Here is a 12,190-nt window from a genome sequence, read left to right on the forward strand (position 1 = left end):
CCAACAACTCTGGTTTTATAAATGGCAAACGGTGTCTAATTGTGCATTTGAACTTCTGCACTTAAAGAACAGAGTTCCAGGCAATATTACTTTCTAGGGAATAGTCCACAGATAGGAGAATTAACGAGTGAAGCTTTTGTGTGGATAACTGTTGAAAATGATGTATAAAATATCAAATTTATATGTGACAGTGTGAACAGAAATGTTAAATATTCCACTGTTGCATTTTTAAAAAATGTATTTCTTTACAAGATAATCATCTCTGCCTTATAAAAGCTAATGAAATTCACATGACCCTCTGTTTTCTTACTTTCATCCTCTAAAATGGGTGTAAATGGCATCAACTGTGCAAATATTTTAATTCTCAATTATATTCCAATTTTAACTTTGCATTACTATAAAATACACATTAATGATATCATTCAGCTAATGCAATAAATTTTTGCAGCATTTGACTTGGCAATGATGGATTTACACAATACATTTTGAGAAGAAGGAAAGCCAAATTGGAAAATCACTAATTTATTTTGTTCTTTGTTCTTAACGTAGTTGTAGTGTATGTCTAGTTACATTATATGTGACATTTTAAGCATTAATTGGATTATGCCATTTGTGCCAGGCCTTGGCAGAATGTGTCTTTTCTCTGCCTCCTTTGCCTTCTTGGTTTATGAGCAATGGGAAACTTTATGATAGGAGAAACACTAATGATCAGACTCAGTGGAATATATATTCCAGCCACTTTCAATAACAAAATGTTTACAGAAGGTAACTCGTATGATAAACTCTACATATTAGACCAGGCTGAAATCTATATAACCAACTTTTTTTTCTTTTTAATAAATATTGCAGGTTTCACTGAAGTGCGCATTTTATACTTGTTAAGTGCATGCACTTATTGTACTTGCATAATTCTACTTTTATTATTGTGCTGTAATTACACCTCCAACATGTACTTTCAAAATTTACCTCATATGACTATTTCTGTTAGACTGATTATTAAATAACCATTTTTTTAATTTATTAATCATTTTAATTCTATATGACTCATGATATAAAATGTAATTTAAATTCAATTTATATTCCTTAGCAGTGTCTAACTAAAATATTGAATATTGCTGGTAAAAATAACTTAAAACTGCCATTATCCTATATGAAAGGTAGAAAACTTTGATATGCTGTCTAAAATCTATTTCATGCATTTTTGTTGAGAAGACAGCTAGAATGTAGGGGGGCGATTTTCGCCCAATACTTTAGGCGCTAAAGAGCCTCCGAGGTGGCCAAGAAAGGGTCATAAGCTGAAACGCCGGTTTAGCCTGTGTTTAGCGCAAGACGCCACCTTGGTAAAGGAGTTGAAGCCAGCACTAGTAGCGGCTGCCTGGAGGCTTGTTAAACAGCTGATGGCCACTTAAAATGGCTAGTACCCATTAAAGAGGCTGCAGGGCATTTTGATGGCTAGCGCTTCAACTAACGCTCTCTCCTAACAGTGACCAGCTGTTTGCGAGTAAACACGGCGTTGATGTCGATTTCAAGCACTACTTACTGGGATACTCCCCATTTCATGGTCGTGACTGCTGAATCTGTGAAGGGGACCTCTGAAACACATCGGGAGACTTTCTGATACACTTTGTCAAGACTTCACCCATACTCGAGCAACATTTGTCCTGGAAATCCTCTGAGGACTTTCTAAAAAGAGTAAGTGCTGCGCTACTCCTTCTTCTTCTTAGGCAGTCCCTCGGAACCAAGGATGACGTGCATCCACATTAAAAATGAGTTCTCAGGTGACTGATGAGTCCAATGTAGGACCTACAGTCTCTCTCACAGGTGGGGCAGATGGTGGTTGAAGGGACGGGTGGGTGGGGTGCTTGGGTTGACGTGCGCTCCTTGCGCTGCTTGCACTTGGCTTCCGCTTGCTCCCGGTGAAGTGACTCGAGGTGTTCGGCGCCTTCCTGGATGCTTCTCCTCCACTTTGTGTGGTCTTGGGCCAGGGATTCCCAGGTGTCGGTGGGGATGTTGCACTTTTTCAAGGAGGCTTTGAGGGTGTCCTTGAAGCATTTCCTCTGCCCACCTGGGGCTCTCTTGCCGTATCGGAGCTCTGAGTAGAGCGCTTGTTTTGGGAGTCTCATATTGGGCATGCGGACGATGTGACCCTTCAATCGGAGCTGATCGAGCATGGTCAAAGCTTCGATGCTAGGGATGTTGGCCTGAACAAGAATACTGATGTTGGTGTGCCTATCCTGCCAATGGATTTGCAGGATCTTGTGGAGACAGTATTGGTGGTACCTCTCCAGTGCTTTGAGGTGCCTGCTGTACATGGTCCATGTCACTGAGGCATACAGGAGGGCGGGTATCACTGCTGCTCTGTAGACCATGAGCTTGGTGCCGGGTTTGAGGTCCTGGTCTTCAAACACTCTCTTCCTCAGGTGACCAAAGGCTGCACTGGTACACTGAAGGTGGTGTTGGACTTCATCATTGACGTCTGCCCTTGTTGACAGTAGGCTCCCGAGGTATGGAAAGTGATCCACGTTGCCCAAAGCTTTGTCGTGTACTCCACCTCATTAGAGTCACCAGTAGAAAGGAAGTGCTTGGTCATGGGCATCTTGATAGAGGTCCCCCTTGGTCTGGATGAGGGGGAGGAGGACATGAGGCCAGGCAGAGCAGCACCCGCTGCTGCAGGAGAGAGGGTCAGAGAGCGAGGTGGTGCCCTTCCCCCGCAGGTACAGGGCACCCCTCCTCCTCTGGACCTCCTCCACCAGGACCTCCAATGCTGCATCCAAGAACCTGTGCGCCCTCTCCCTCGGTCTCTGAGCTATCCTGCAACGTGCCGCTGTGTGCCAGCCAGAACACTCCACACTTTCAGTGAAAGTGGGTGTGAAGAGCCCACATACACTGCTCCATGAAAATTGTGCCTAATCCGTACTTGATGCTCAACCTGCAGGTTTCTGGTTTAGCTCTTCCAGACAAATTCAAATTATGGTAATCAGCAATTAGGACCACAATTGTGTGCTAAATCCAGACTTTCAGACAGACATGTTTGATTAGCACTGCACCCATTTAGCACCTGTTTTCACCCTTTGGCCAAAATAACCCCCATAGTGTGCTGACTGGTCACAGTTTTTATTATAGAGTAAAAAAGAAGCCACAAGAATTTCGAAATGCCGTCTTTACAGATTAAAGTTGTCCAAGTCCTTAACCTAGTATTACATGTTTTTGGTGATGCAATATTTATACATGTTGTAGCTGATGGAAAAGAAAGCCATTCTCTTTCAAACCTGAAAATATTTTAGTTTTACCTGCAAGGACATTTAAACTCCAACTATACAAAATGCGAAACAATGGTCCCTTTGTTATATTGTTGCAGGTTTGCCTCCTTTATATATAAAAAAAAGTGTGCGAACAGATACAAAGGAGGGATCTGTTGTGCTCAAGAGCGAAATTAAGTCGTGCGGTATGCACACAATAAAACCTTTGCAAAGGTGGGGGGTGGGCTTGCGCTGTTGTTATAAAGCGCTTTGAAATGCTCGGAGGTGAAAAGCGACGCTCCGACGAGTGAACGCAGAGAGGAGAGCGGCTTCCAGCGGTCTCACCAGCCCGGGGGTCACGCGGGGGCGCCAGCGCGGCGCTGATTGGCGGAGAGCGCGCTGATTGACAGGAGGGAGAGGCGGCGGAGCCAGTGAGGAGGGCGGCGGCGGCGGCGCTCGGTGCTGTTGCCTGTAATCTCTGTGCCATCAATAATTTACACAGGGACCAGGCGCAGCGCTATGTATTCATTTGTGCGTCTTCTTGTCAGGGCCCCTTACACTTCAGGGGTCATTTAATTCTTGCTATAAACTAAGAAAGCGAGAGGGAGACGCAAGCACAAAGCGGCGAAGAAGGTGAGCGCTCCAAAAAAAAGCAAATTTCAACCCCCCCCAAAAAAAATTAAAAGAAGGGGAATAAATTAAACTCCCAAGGAGAAGAGAGGAAACTGGATTCGATCAGGAGATAAGGAGCAAGCAGCACATTAGACACTGGAACTCGGCGGTCGCTCGTCATGTTAGAGTTGCTGTTCGGTCTGATTTGGTTTGCGGGACTCGTGTGCGGTCAGAATGAGACGGAGCCCATCGTGCTGGAGGGGAAGTGCCTGGTGGTTTGTGACTCGAATCCCACCTCGGATCCTACGGGGACTGCGCTGGGGATTTCTGTGCGGTCTGGCAGCGCCAAGGTGGCTTTCTCAGTCATCAGGAGCACCAACCACGAGCCCTCAGAAATGAGCAACAGGACCATGATCATATATTTTGACAATGTGAGTGGGACGGACGCTGCTTTTTGTTTTTAAAGGACTTTCCTTTTAATTTATGAGAAGGATGGCATGCTTATTAATGTCTAATGCGAGCTGCGATATCCCGAGGGCCAGTTGCTAGATAATTTTAGGCACTTGTGCGCACCCGCTTCGAGAGATCTGCTTCGTTTGCACCAGGTGCAATCTAAGCGCCCAGGTGTGAGGGAAATCAAGTGGGGGAAGGAGAAGTCAGAGTTGGAGAAAAGTTACGGAACACTTTTTCTTCACTGGAAAATACGTGTTAAAAGGCAGGGGCAGTGGGAAAGGGCAGGCGACAGAAATGACTAGTCGGAGAAAGAAGATAGTTTAAGAAATGGTCATGCAAAGTCGGCGGAATAGTGGAAGATGAAGCGGGGGATGATCCACGGAATACATGTAGCGACAGAGGGGCGATGAAGGGAAAAAAATGGGAATGCAACGTATTTAAATTTTAAAAAGTAGAAATTACAACAAAACCGTCTTTGCAGATAAAAATTGAACCTGCAGGTGGAATTGATGCAAATGAGGACTGAAGATGCGGTTGATTATGATTCTCACAACTCACAAACCTGTAATGTGCTCCATTCTCCCCGTGTTCCCGCTGGTCTTGCGATCTGTTTTCAGGCGGCCGACTGAATGGCCCCAGTTTACTGACATTGGTTATGTTTGATTTCAGATACTAGTGAATGTCGGCTCTAATTTTGACTCGGACAGAAGCACCTTTATAGCTCCAAGGAAAGGAATTTACAGTTTTAACTTTCACGTGGTAAAAGTGTATAACCGGCAAACGATCCAGGTTAGTAGATCTTCGGACACGGTATCGAAAGCTCTTGCTCTTCGCAGTTTCAGTCTTTTGCTCTGAAGAACACGGTGCGTTGAAATGATCCAGCGGTTGATTTCACATATCATGATCAGATCCTTTCGGCGCCCAGTCCCTTTCTGTAACTGAAGCAACAACCAAACTAAACAAAGTGAGGGGGATTAACAGAAGCCTTATGGTCTCCTTAGAAGGCTCGGGGAATCACGGATTGGGGAACCTACAGCTGCCTTTGTAGAAATTGTAGCATTCAATGTTTTTGAACTATTGTGACCCGAGTGATGAACCGATTTTACATTACTTGTAACAGACCTAACACAACGCTCATAAGTGAAAGGTTAATTAAAGGTCGTATACAATTTACAGCGATACAAACCACGGCGTCAAAAATAGTTTATAACCAGCTCAGAGCGCCGGTGATTATTTGTTTATTTATTTATTAATTGGTGGGGTGCTGGGGGAGCTTTTCATTGAGTAAACAAATATCCATTAACACATCTAATGTCTGTCATTCTGGACGGGTGGGTGGGTGGGGGGTTAACCTTAACAGCTCCATAAAACGGGACTCCGCCTCCTGCTCACCCTTACTATTCCATATTTCTTCACTGATTTGCAGCATTTCGCTGCATGAGATATTGGCAAAGCACTCTGACACTATCGCAGCAAAACACGCCCGACGATGCTGTAAAAAGTGTTAATAAGAAAATTGCATATACAAATTCCACTGGATCCAAATTTTACTTGTCACCTAAATATTGGAATTGATTTGTAATGTAATCTAGCTTTCTGGTAGATGGTTCCATCGCCCACTACAGGATAATATTGGTTCAATATCGGCTATATAATCACATCTTTACATGAAGTACCACTCACGCCGTCACAGACCAGACGACAGGACTGAAGTGGGTGAAGTATTGGATGAAAGCAACGTTTTCTTTTTCATTCAAAAACAATGCACAAGTAGATAAATTATTTATGTAAAAAGGTTCGAGGTACGTTTTGGACAAGCTAAGCTGAACCTACTTTTGAATGAATGTCAGGCTATGTAATTGACACTAGTTTTCCGGTAAATAGGTGTCGAACACCCCAGGGTAATATTACATATTTGGCGGACGTCTGCATTATATCTGATAAATAATACACATAAAAGTCATATTAGAGTTATAGCGAAATGCATTTATTCGCCCAATACTGAGGTCTGTTTGTACTTTCATTATCTGTCTTAAAATGTGGAGTTATGTTCATGAATTGTAACTTACCACACGCATCACTGTTGACTGGATGCGCTGTATTTGACATTTTAGTGTAAAATAAAAACTACTTAACGGAAACCAGTCCATGGCAAGTAATGACTTCCATTTAACTTACGGCTCCCATTAAACAATTACTGTGGAACCTAGGAGGATTTCATTGGTACCTGAACAAGTCGTCCTTTTAAAAGAACATTGTCATGAAAATGCTGTACTAGACATTGTATTCATATGGCAAGTTTATTATGAGCAATGATAAAAAAGGAAATCTACCAGTGCTGGAAAGCTGAAATAAAATCAGAAAATGACGGAAGTACACAGGAGGTCCAACAACATCTCCAAGAGGCTAACATTTAGCTGTGGCTTTTCAGATCTGCGGGAGGGTCACACCTGAATAGTTAAACTATTATTCTCTTTCCAATATGAATGGACCTGTGATGAAGTTCCTGCATTTTCTGTTTTTAGTTCAGATTTCCAGCACTGGCCTTTCAATATTTTTATCATTATTGGGAATAAACTTGTGACACGAGTAAAATATCTAGCATGTCTTATTAATGAGAATTATTAGTATTAATTTTCGGATAAACTTTGCAGTAGCTTTACTTTAAAAATAATTTTACTAATACTGTAATCAGTATAAATGCCGATGACAGAGAATTATTGTATTATTTTAACATTATTATTTCTCTGTAGGTGAGTCTGATGCTGAATGGCTGGCCATTGATCTCGGCCTTTGCAGGAGACCAGGATGTGACAAGAGAGGCTGCCAGCAATGGAGTGTTGACTGAGATGGAGAAAGGCGACCGGGCCTACCTTAAACTGGAGCGAGGGAACCTAATGGGAGGGTGGAAATACTCAACTTTCTCCGGATTCCTGGTGTTTCCGCTCTAAGTGAAAACAACGTTGTTTTTCCTGAACCCTATACTGTCACAAGAGGGTTGATAACTTTTTGTTTCCCCAACAGCGCAAGTGCGTCCCGGAGCTGGACAGAAAACTTATATTAAAGGGACAGTATCCCATTTGGTAGCCTGCATTTATAAGCACTAATCAAGTGTAGCTCCAACCTTGAAACTCATTCACGACATATTACAGATTTAGTGTGAGAACTAGACCGAAATAGACCGACCGTCACTTTTTTATGGGTCTATGAAAAATTGCATTGCAGCATAAATACCTTAAATTGTCTGGCTTTTTTCTTAAACGTTAGACTTAATTGTGTAAAAAAAACTTCTGTAGATTTTAATTTTAAATGGTTCAGAAATACAGTCTGGTTAGGCTGCCAAATCGGGAATACTGCCCGAAGAGTTTGTCAGGGACAGTTCTGTTAGGACTGGTTGCCAAAACGATACTGTCTCTTTAAAAATTAAAAAAGCAGAAAACATGCTTATCTCTGCCTGTATATGTCTGCTATGCGGAATCTTAGAGATGGTTGCAGCCCCAAAATGCAGCATATATCATGTTTCTTTATTTGCCTTTGTATTTCCATACCCTATAGATACAATATTGTTAATTCCGTGACAGAAGGTTAACAGCCTATATAACCAAGCATAAACCTTAAAAAACGGAATTATGCTAATTTTGACCTAGCCAAACGAGGACGGTTAGTTGTATTCAGTATTTCAGTGTATTATGGGTTTATTCTGTGGAGGCTGCTAAGCGTTCTGATGCATATCTATCGTTTTTGTTCCAGTATAATGTGGCCATATTGAACGGCAGAAATATTATGAAAAGTTTATCACTGTAATATATGTGTGAATATTTATAAAATTGAATTTTGCTTTATTTCAATAAATTTTAAATGTAACTTTTATTTTTGTTAACCAGAAATCATGGTTGGAGATGCATATTTTATTATTCTTATATAACTGTGAGTTCACACAGAAAGTAAACACAAAGGGGTATGGTCCGGTCCCTACAGGTCGTTTGTAAAATATCAGTTAGCCAGTGCAAAAATACGTTTAGAATGACGGTTAGACGGACGGAGCAAAGCAAATATTTGCTGAGTGAAATTAGTCTTACAAAGGCTTTAGTTGATGTCTTTCTGGCAAAGTTGCATCCATGTCTATATTCGTGCTCCAGTATTCAATAATGTATATGTTGAATGAGTGGCTGCATAATCCAAGTCACCGGCACTGCGTGTGCATAACCTTGGTGATGATTGGCGCATGACTGTTCCGTGTGCTCGGTAATCGGTAACACAATTCGGCTCAGTGCAGTGATTGTAATATTTCAAAGCAATAAGATTTTTAAAAAAGTGACCGATTCTTCTGGTAAATGCGAACAGTTAGACACAAACGTTTAAATGTGCTATTTTAATAGAATCTGGTGGGATGTGTGCCTGCGTGGTTTAAGCTATCTTTGATTTAAGTTCATGTTATTCCTGAACACTTGAGTCGGGGAGATGTTGGAGGAGTCCGCAGGCCAACAAGCTCACTCACTTCAGGTCATCTGTGCCCACGGCAATCTGTGATGTTTATCAACGAGATTTTTGAAGCACAGGGCCTTGGGCAAGTGACCAACCTCTTGCACTCAGCTGTGCAGAGGTATGTGAAACTGGTTTCGATTTGCAGAATAGAGATCAGCTTTCAACACCTTTTCCTGCGAGGTGATTTAATTCCACTTTGCTTTTATTTAAAAAGAGCAGAAATTTAAGCGCGTGATTGGATTCAGCAACAATTTAGATTCTGTTTATTTTCTGCAGCGTTAAACGCGATGTTCATTTAAGTTCCCATTGTATCAGTACAGCTGGCGGGAGATCAATGCACGCCTTCTAAATTACTACTCTGCAAAAGAATATTCCAGAATATGTATAATAGAACAATCTGGCGCAATGGAAAATGGCCTCACTATGCAGGGTGTATTTATCAACGAGCCAAGGCTAAAAAAACAGTATTTTAGGTGTAAAATCTCAAAGTCACGTTTTAATACTGGAGGAAAACAATGAGAGACAGGACTGGGAGCACCGGGCCTGACTGCGGTTAATCTAAGTAACTCCCAACTCACTTCTGCAGCGAACAGCTTAATTAGCTCCTGTGGGGAAAATTAATACTTACATAATAAGCAAAGATGCTCTATTTGCAGCTGTATTCGTCGAAAGTGGCCCGATCTCTGCATAATCACCCCATCTAAGCAAGGTTGATTTATTTGAGATGAACACGACTGTGCTTTGATGGATTACATTCACATGGCATTATTCAAACGCCAAATATTCCGTTTTGTTTATATTTTGGATGACCTTTCCTATAAAGTTTTGATGCAATTGATTTGAGGTACGTCTCTATTTGTCGGTTGTGCAAACTAGCCAGTGTGGTATCACAAGCAAACCGGAGCGTGTTGCCTCTACCTTGCACATTCCCGCTGTACTGTCGTACCAAGTTTACCTCTTCCTCAGGTGTTTAAGGGGGGGGGGCAATATATAAGATGCTGTTCAGTCATTTAACAGGCGATGCCATGGTATCTGTGTTGATTTAGAATGCTGTGACATTCTCCAAATGACAACACACAAGATGCGATTGGACCAGTCTAACCAGCATGGACTGGTTGGGCCGAATGGCCTGTTTCTGAGCCGTATCTCCGATGTAAACATTTTAATCCAAGTTTTCGCCAGTCTGCGAAATGCAGTTTCCGTTTCTCCTGACTTCAGTTATTAGAACCGGATCCTATATAAGTGCACGGAAGGCTGGACCTTTCCCCGCCGCTCAGCACTGGTCTGGAATGATTGCTGGCGAGATTTCATAGTAGTTAAAAGTTTTGAACCCCCAGCAGGCAAATACAGTTCCTTCAGCGCGCCCTCACCGGAAGTTAGGATTTTGACAGCAGAACCCCAGGGCAAACTCTGCGCTTAGCCTCGGCCCCCGGTTATTGAGTGCAGGGAGACCAGAGAAACGGCGCGCTGTGACTCCAGTGAGCAGACTGTTGTGTCGAGTTTTCGAATGTTAACAATATACATCTGGAAGGCAACCATTCCAGCTTCAAAAACCACATTTTGCTAGCTTCACTACTACTACAGCGTCGATTCATTCGCCGTTTGGAAAGAGAGCCATACTTTTTAGTAACCAGTAGAGTGTGCCCCTTTTCCGGATCGAAAATTCAATTAAATTCAACTCGGGCTGGATCTAGACTCGGGCACTAAATCTGCGCTGCGTTTTATTTGTTGCTGCGCTATTTAACGCGGGCCTCTTGCCCAGAGATGTTGATCAGTCTTGTGTTCATTTCTGAGGAGATAACGACCCAGGCTGACTTGCTTGATTGTTGACTTTTACCTCAACGGCAAACGTTGCATTCATTTGGATCAAAAAAACATACAATACAAGTTCTGTCCTTAAACTGAGATTATTCAAACTCATTTAAGAAATTCCGCTCCATCTATCATCTAAATACCGCGTTTATCAGAAATACGTACCAAAAAAGCTTTATCTTGTATTCAGAAAATAAATAGAAACACGGAATTACAACCCCACAATACAAATCAATTGACGATGTCTGGTAGTCACTTCATCCAGGATACATAGCTTGGAAAATCTCCCTGAATATAACAAAATAACCTATTGGCTAACGTCAATAGAGTCCCAAACTCAGATACATGGCACAGACATTCTCTGGGACTACTGAATAAGAGTTTAAGGAACTCGGTGCTACTGGCGTGATTTACTCTAACTATTTCAACTTATTTAACGACATTTCCAATTCAGATTGAGCGGAATACTGGTTTACGAAGGCCATTCCCTCGACAAATCAATCGACGTACTGGGTATAGTGACACTATGAGTATTAAAAAGTCAAACGCAATTATTCTGTATCATTAAATAAAGTAAACGCGAGCTTGGCACTTTATTCTGGGACATGTTATTTTGGAATGTTTATCTATACCAAGTAAAGCTGTTCTAGTGGCTAATTACTGTAACCGAGCAGAAACCACCTCCCTCAGTGCGCTCTAGATCCGGGCCCTTGAATTGCTTTAGTAATGACTGCTTTTTTACTCGGTTTCCTGTACAGAAACCATTTACCAATAAATAGCGCGCATTCGAGATATTTTAGGAATCTAACAATTATTTTAGCGAATCACTGGCAAATACACACTGGTTCTGCAAATTGTGGTTTTTCAATCTGAGTTGTGCAATTTAAACGGCCACTTGTCTCCTATGCTGGTGTTTGTATTTATGTATACACAGAACAAACCTGAAATCGAGAGCATCTATTTGCCAATATTCTCTCACAATGTGGCAAGCATTTGCCAGTTGTAAGCAGAACCTTATGTCAGCTCCACCTAATTGCGACTGTTTCATTCAGCCTGATGACATGGTGCTGTGCAGTGGGGTAGCTGGGGGAAGGAGTAAATGATGAGGTTGGCCCTGAATTACAGAAGATAAATATAGACGCTGGGAACAACGGGTCTTGGGTAAAGCACGTACGATAACTTAGCCTGATCCTGCTCCTATTTCGTGTGTCTAATTCTGTTAGATTCAGGAGATGGTTCTGTGATAGTAGACTGGCGGTTAGGATCAGATCAGCCATGATCTTATTGAATGGCGGAGCAGGCTCGAGGAGCCGATTGGCCTACTCCTGCTCCTATTTCTTATGTTCTTATCCTCAAAAATGAGAAACAAATGGCCAAATCTTTCAGAAGCTGAGGAGTGGTACTCGAAAGCACATCACTCTCGACCGTCACACGTCCCCCAGGCCCAGCTGTTCGTAATGTTGAAATAATTCGTGCGGTTAGTGATCAGTTACCAAATTCACAATCTCCACATGTTTTAAAACTTAATTTACGGCTGCGGCGGTTTATCTTGGGGCAGTCTAATTTCGGCGCCTCTACCCTGGAATAAT

At 42.2% G+C, this 12,190-nt stretch overlaps 1 protein-coding gene across 1 annotated transcript; it reads left to right on the forward strand.

Annotated features, from left to right (window-relative positions):
- The first annotated feature begins 3,544 nt into the window (after window positions 1-3,544).
- Window positions 3,545-8,172, forward strand: cbln1 (cerebellin 1 precursor). The gene is made up of 3 exons (XM_085991495.1): window positions 3,545-4,282; window positions 4,974-5,093; window positions 7,058-8,172. Exons 1-3 carry the CDS (start codon window positions 4,031-4,033, stop codon window positions 7,253-7,255), a joined length of 570 nt encoding a protein of 189 aa, XP_085847621.1. The 5' UTR covers window positions 3,545-4,030; the 3' UTR covers window positions 7,256-8,172.
- The last annotated feature ends 4,018 nt before the right edge of the window (window positions 8,173-12,190 follow it).

This window comes from Somniosus microcephalus, chromosome 6 (assembly GCF_052327205.1).
Source record: "Somniosus microcephalus isolate GS21.2 chromosome 6, FLI_Smic_1.0, whole genome shotgun sequence".
Classification (NCBI taxonomy): Eukaryota; Metazoa; Chordata; class Chondrichthyes; order Squaliformes; family Somniosidae; genus Somniosus; species Somniosus microcephalus.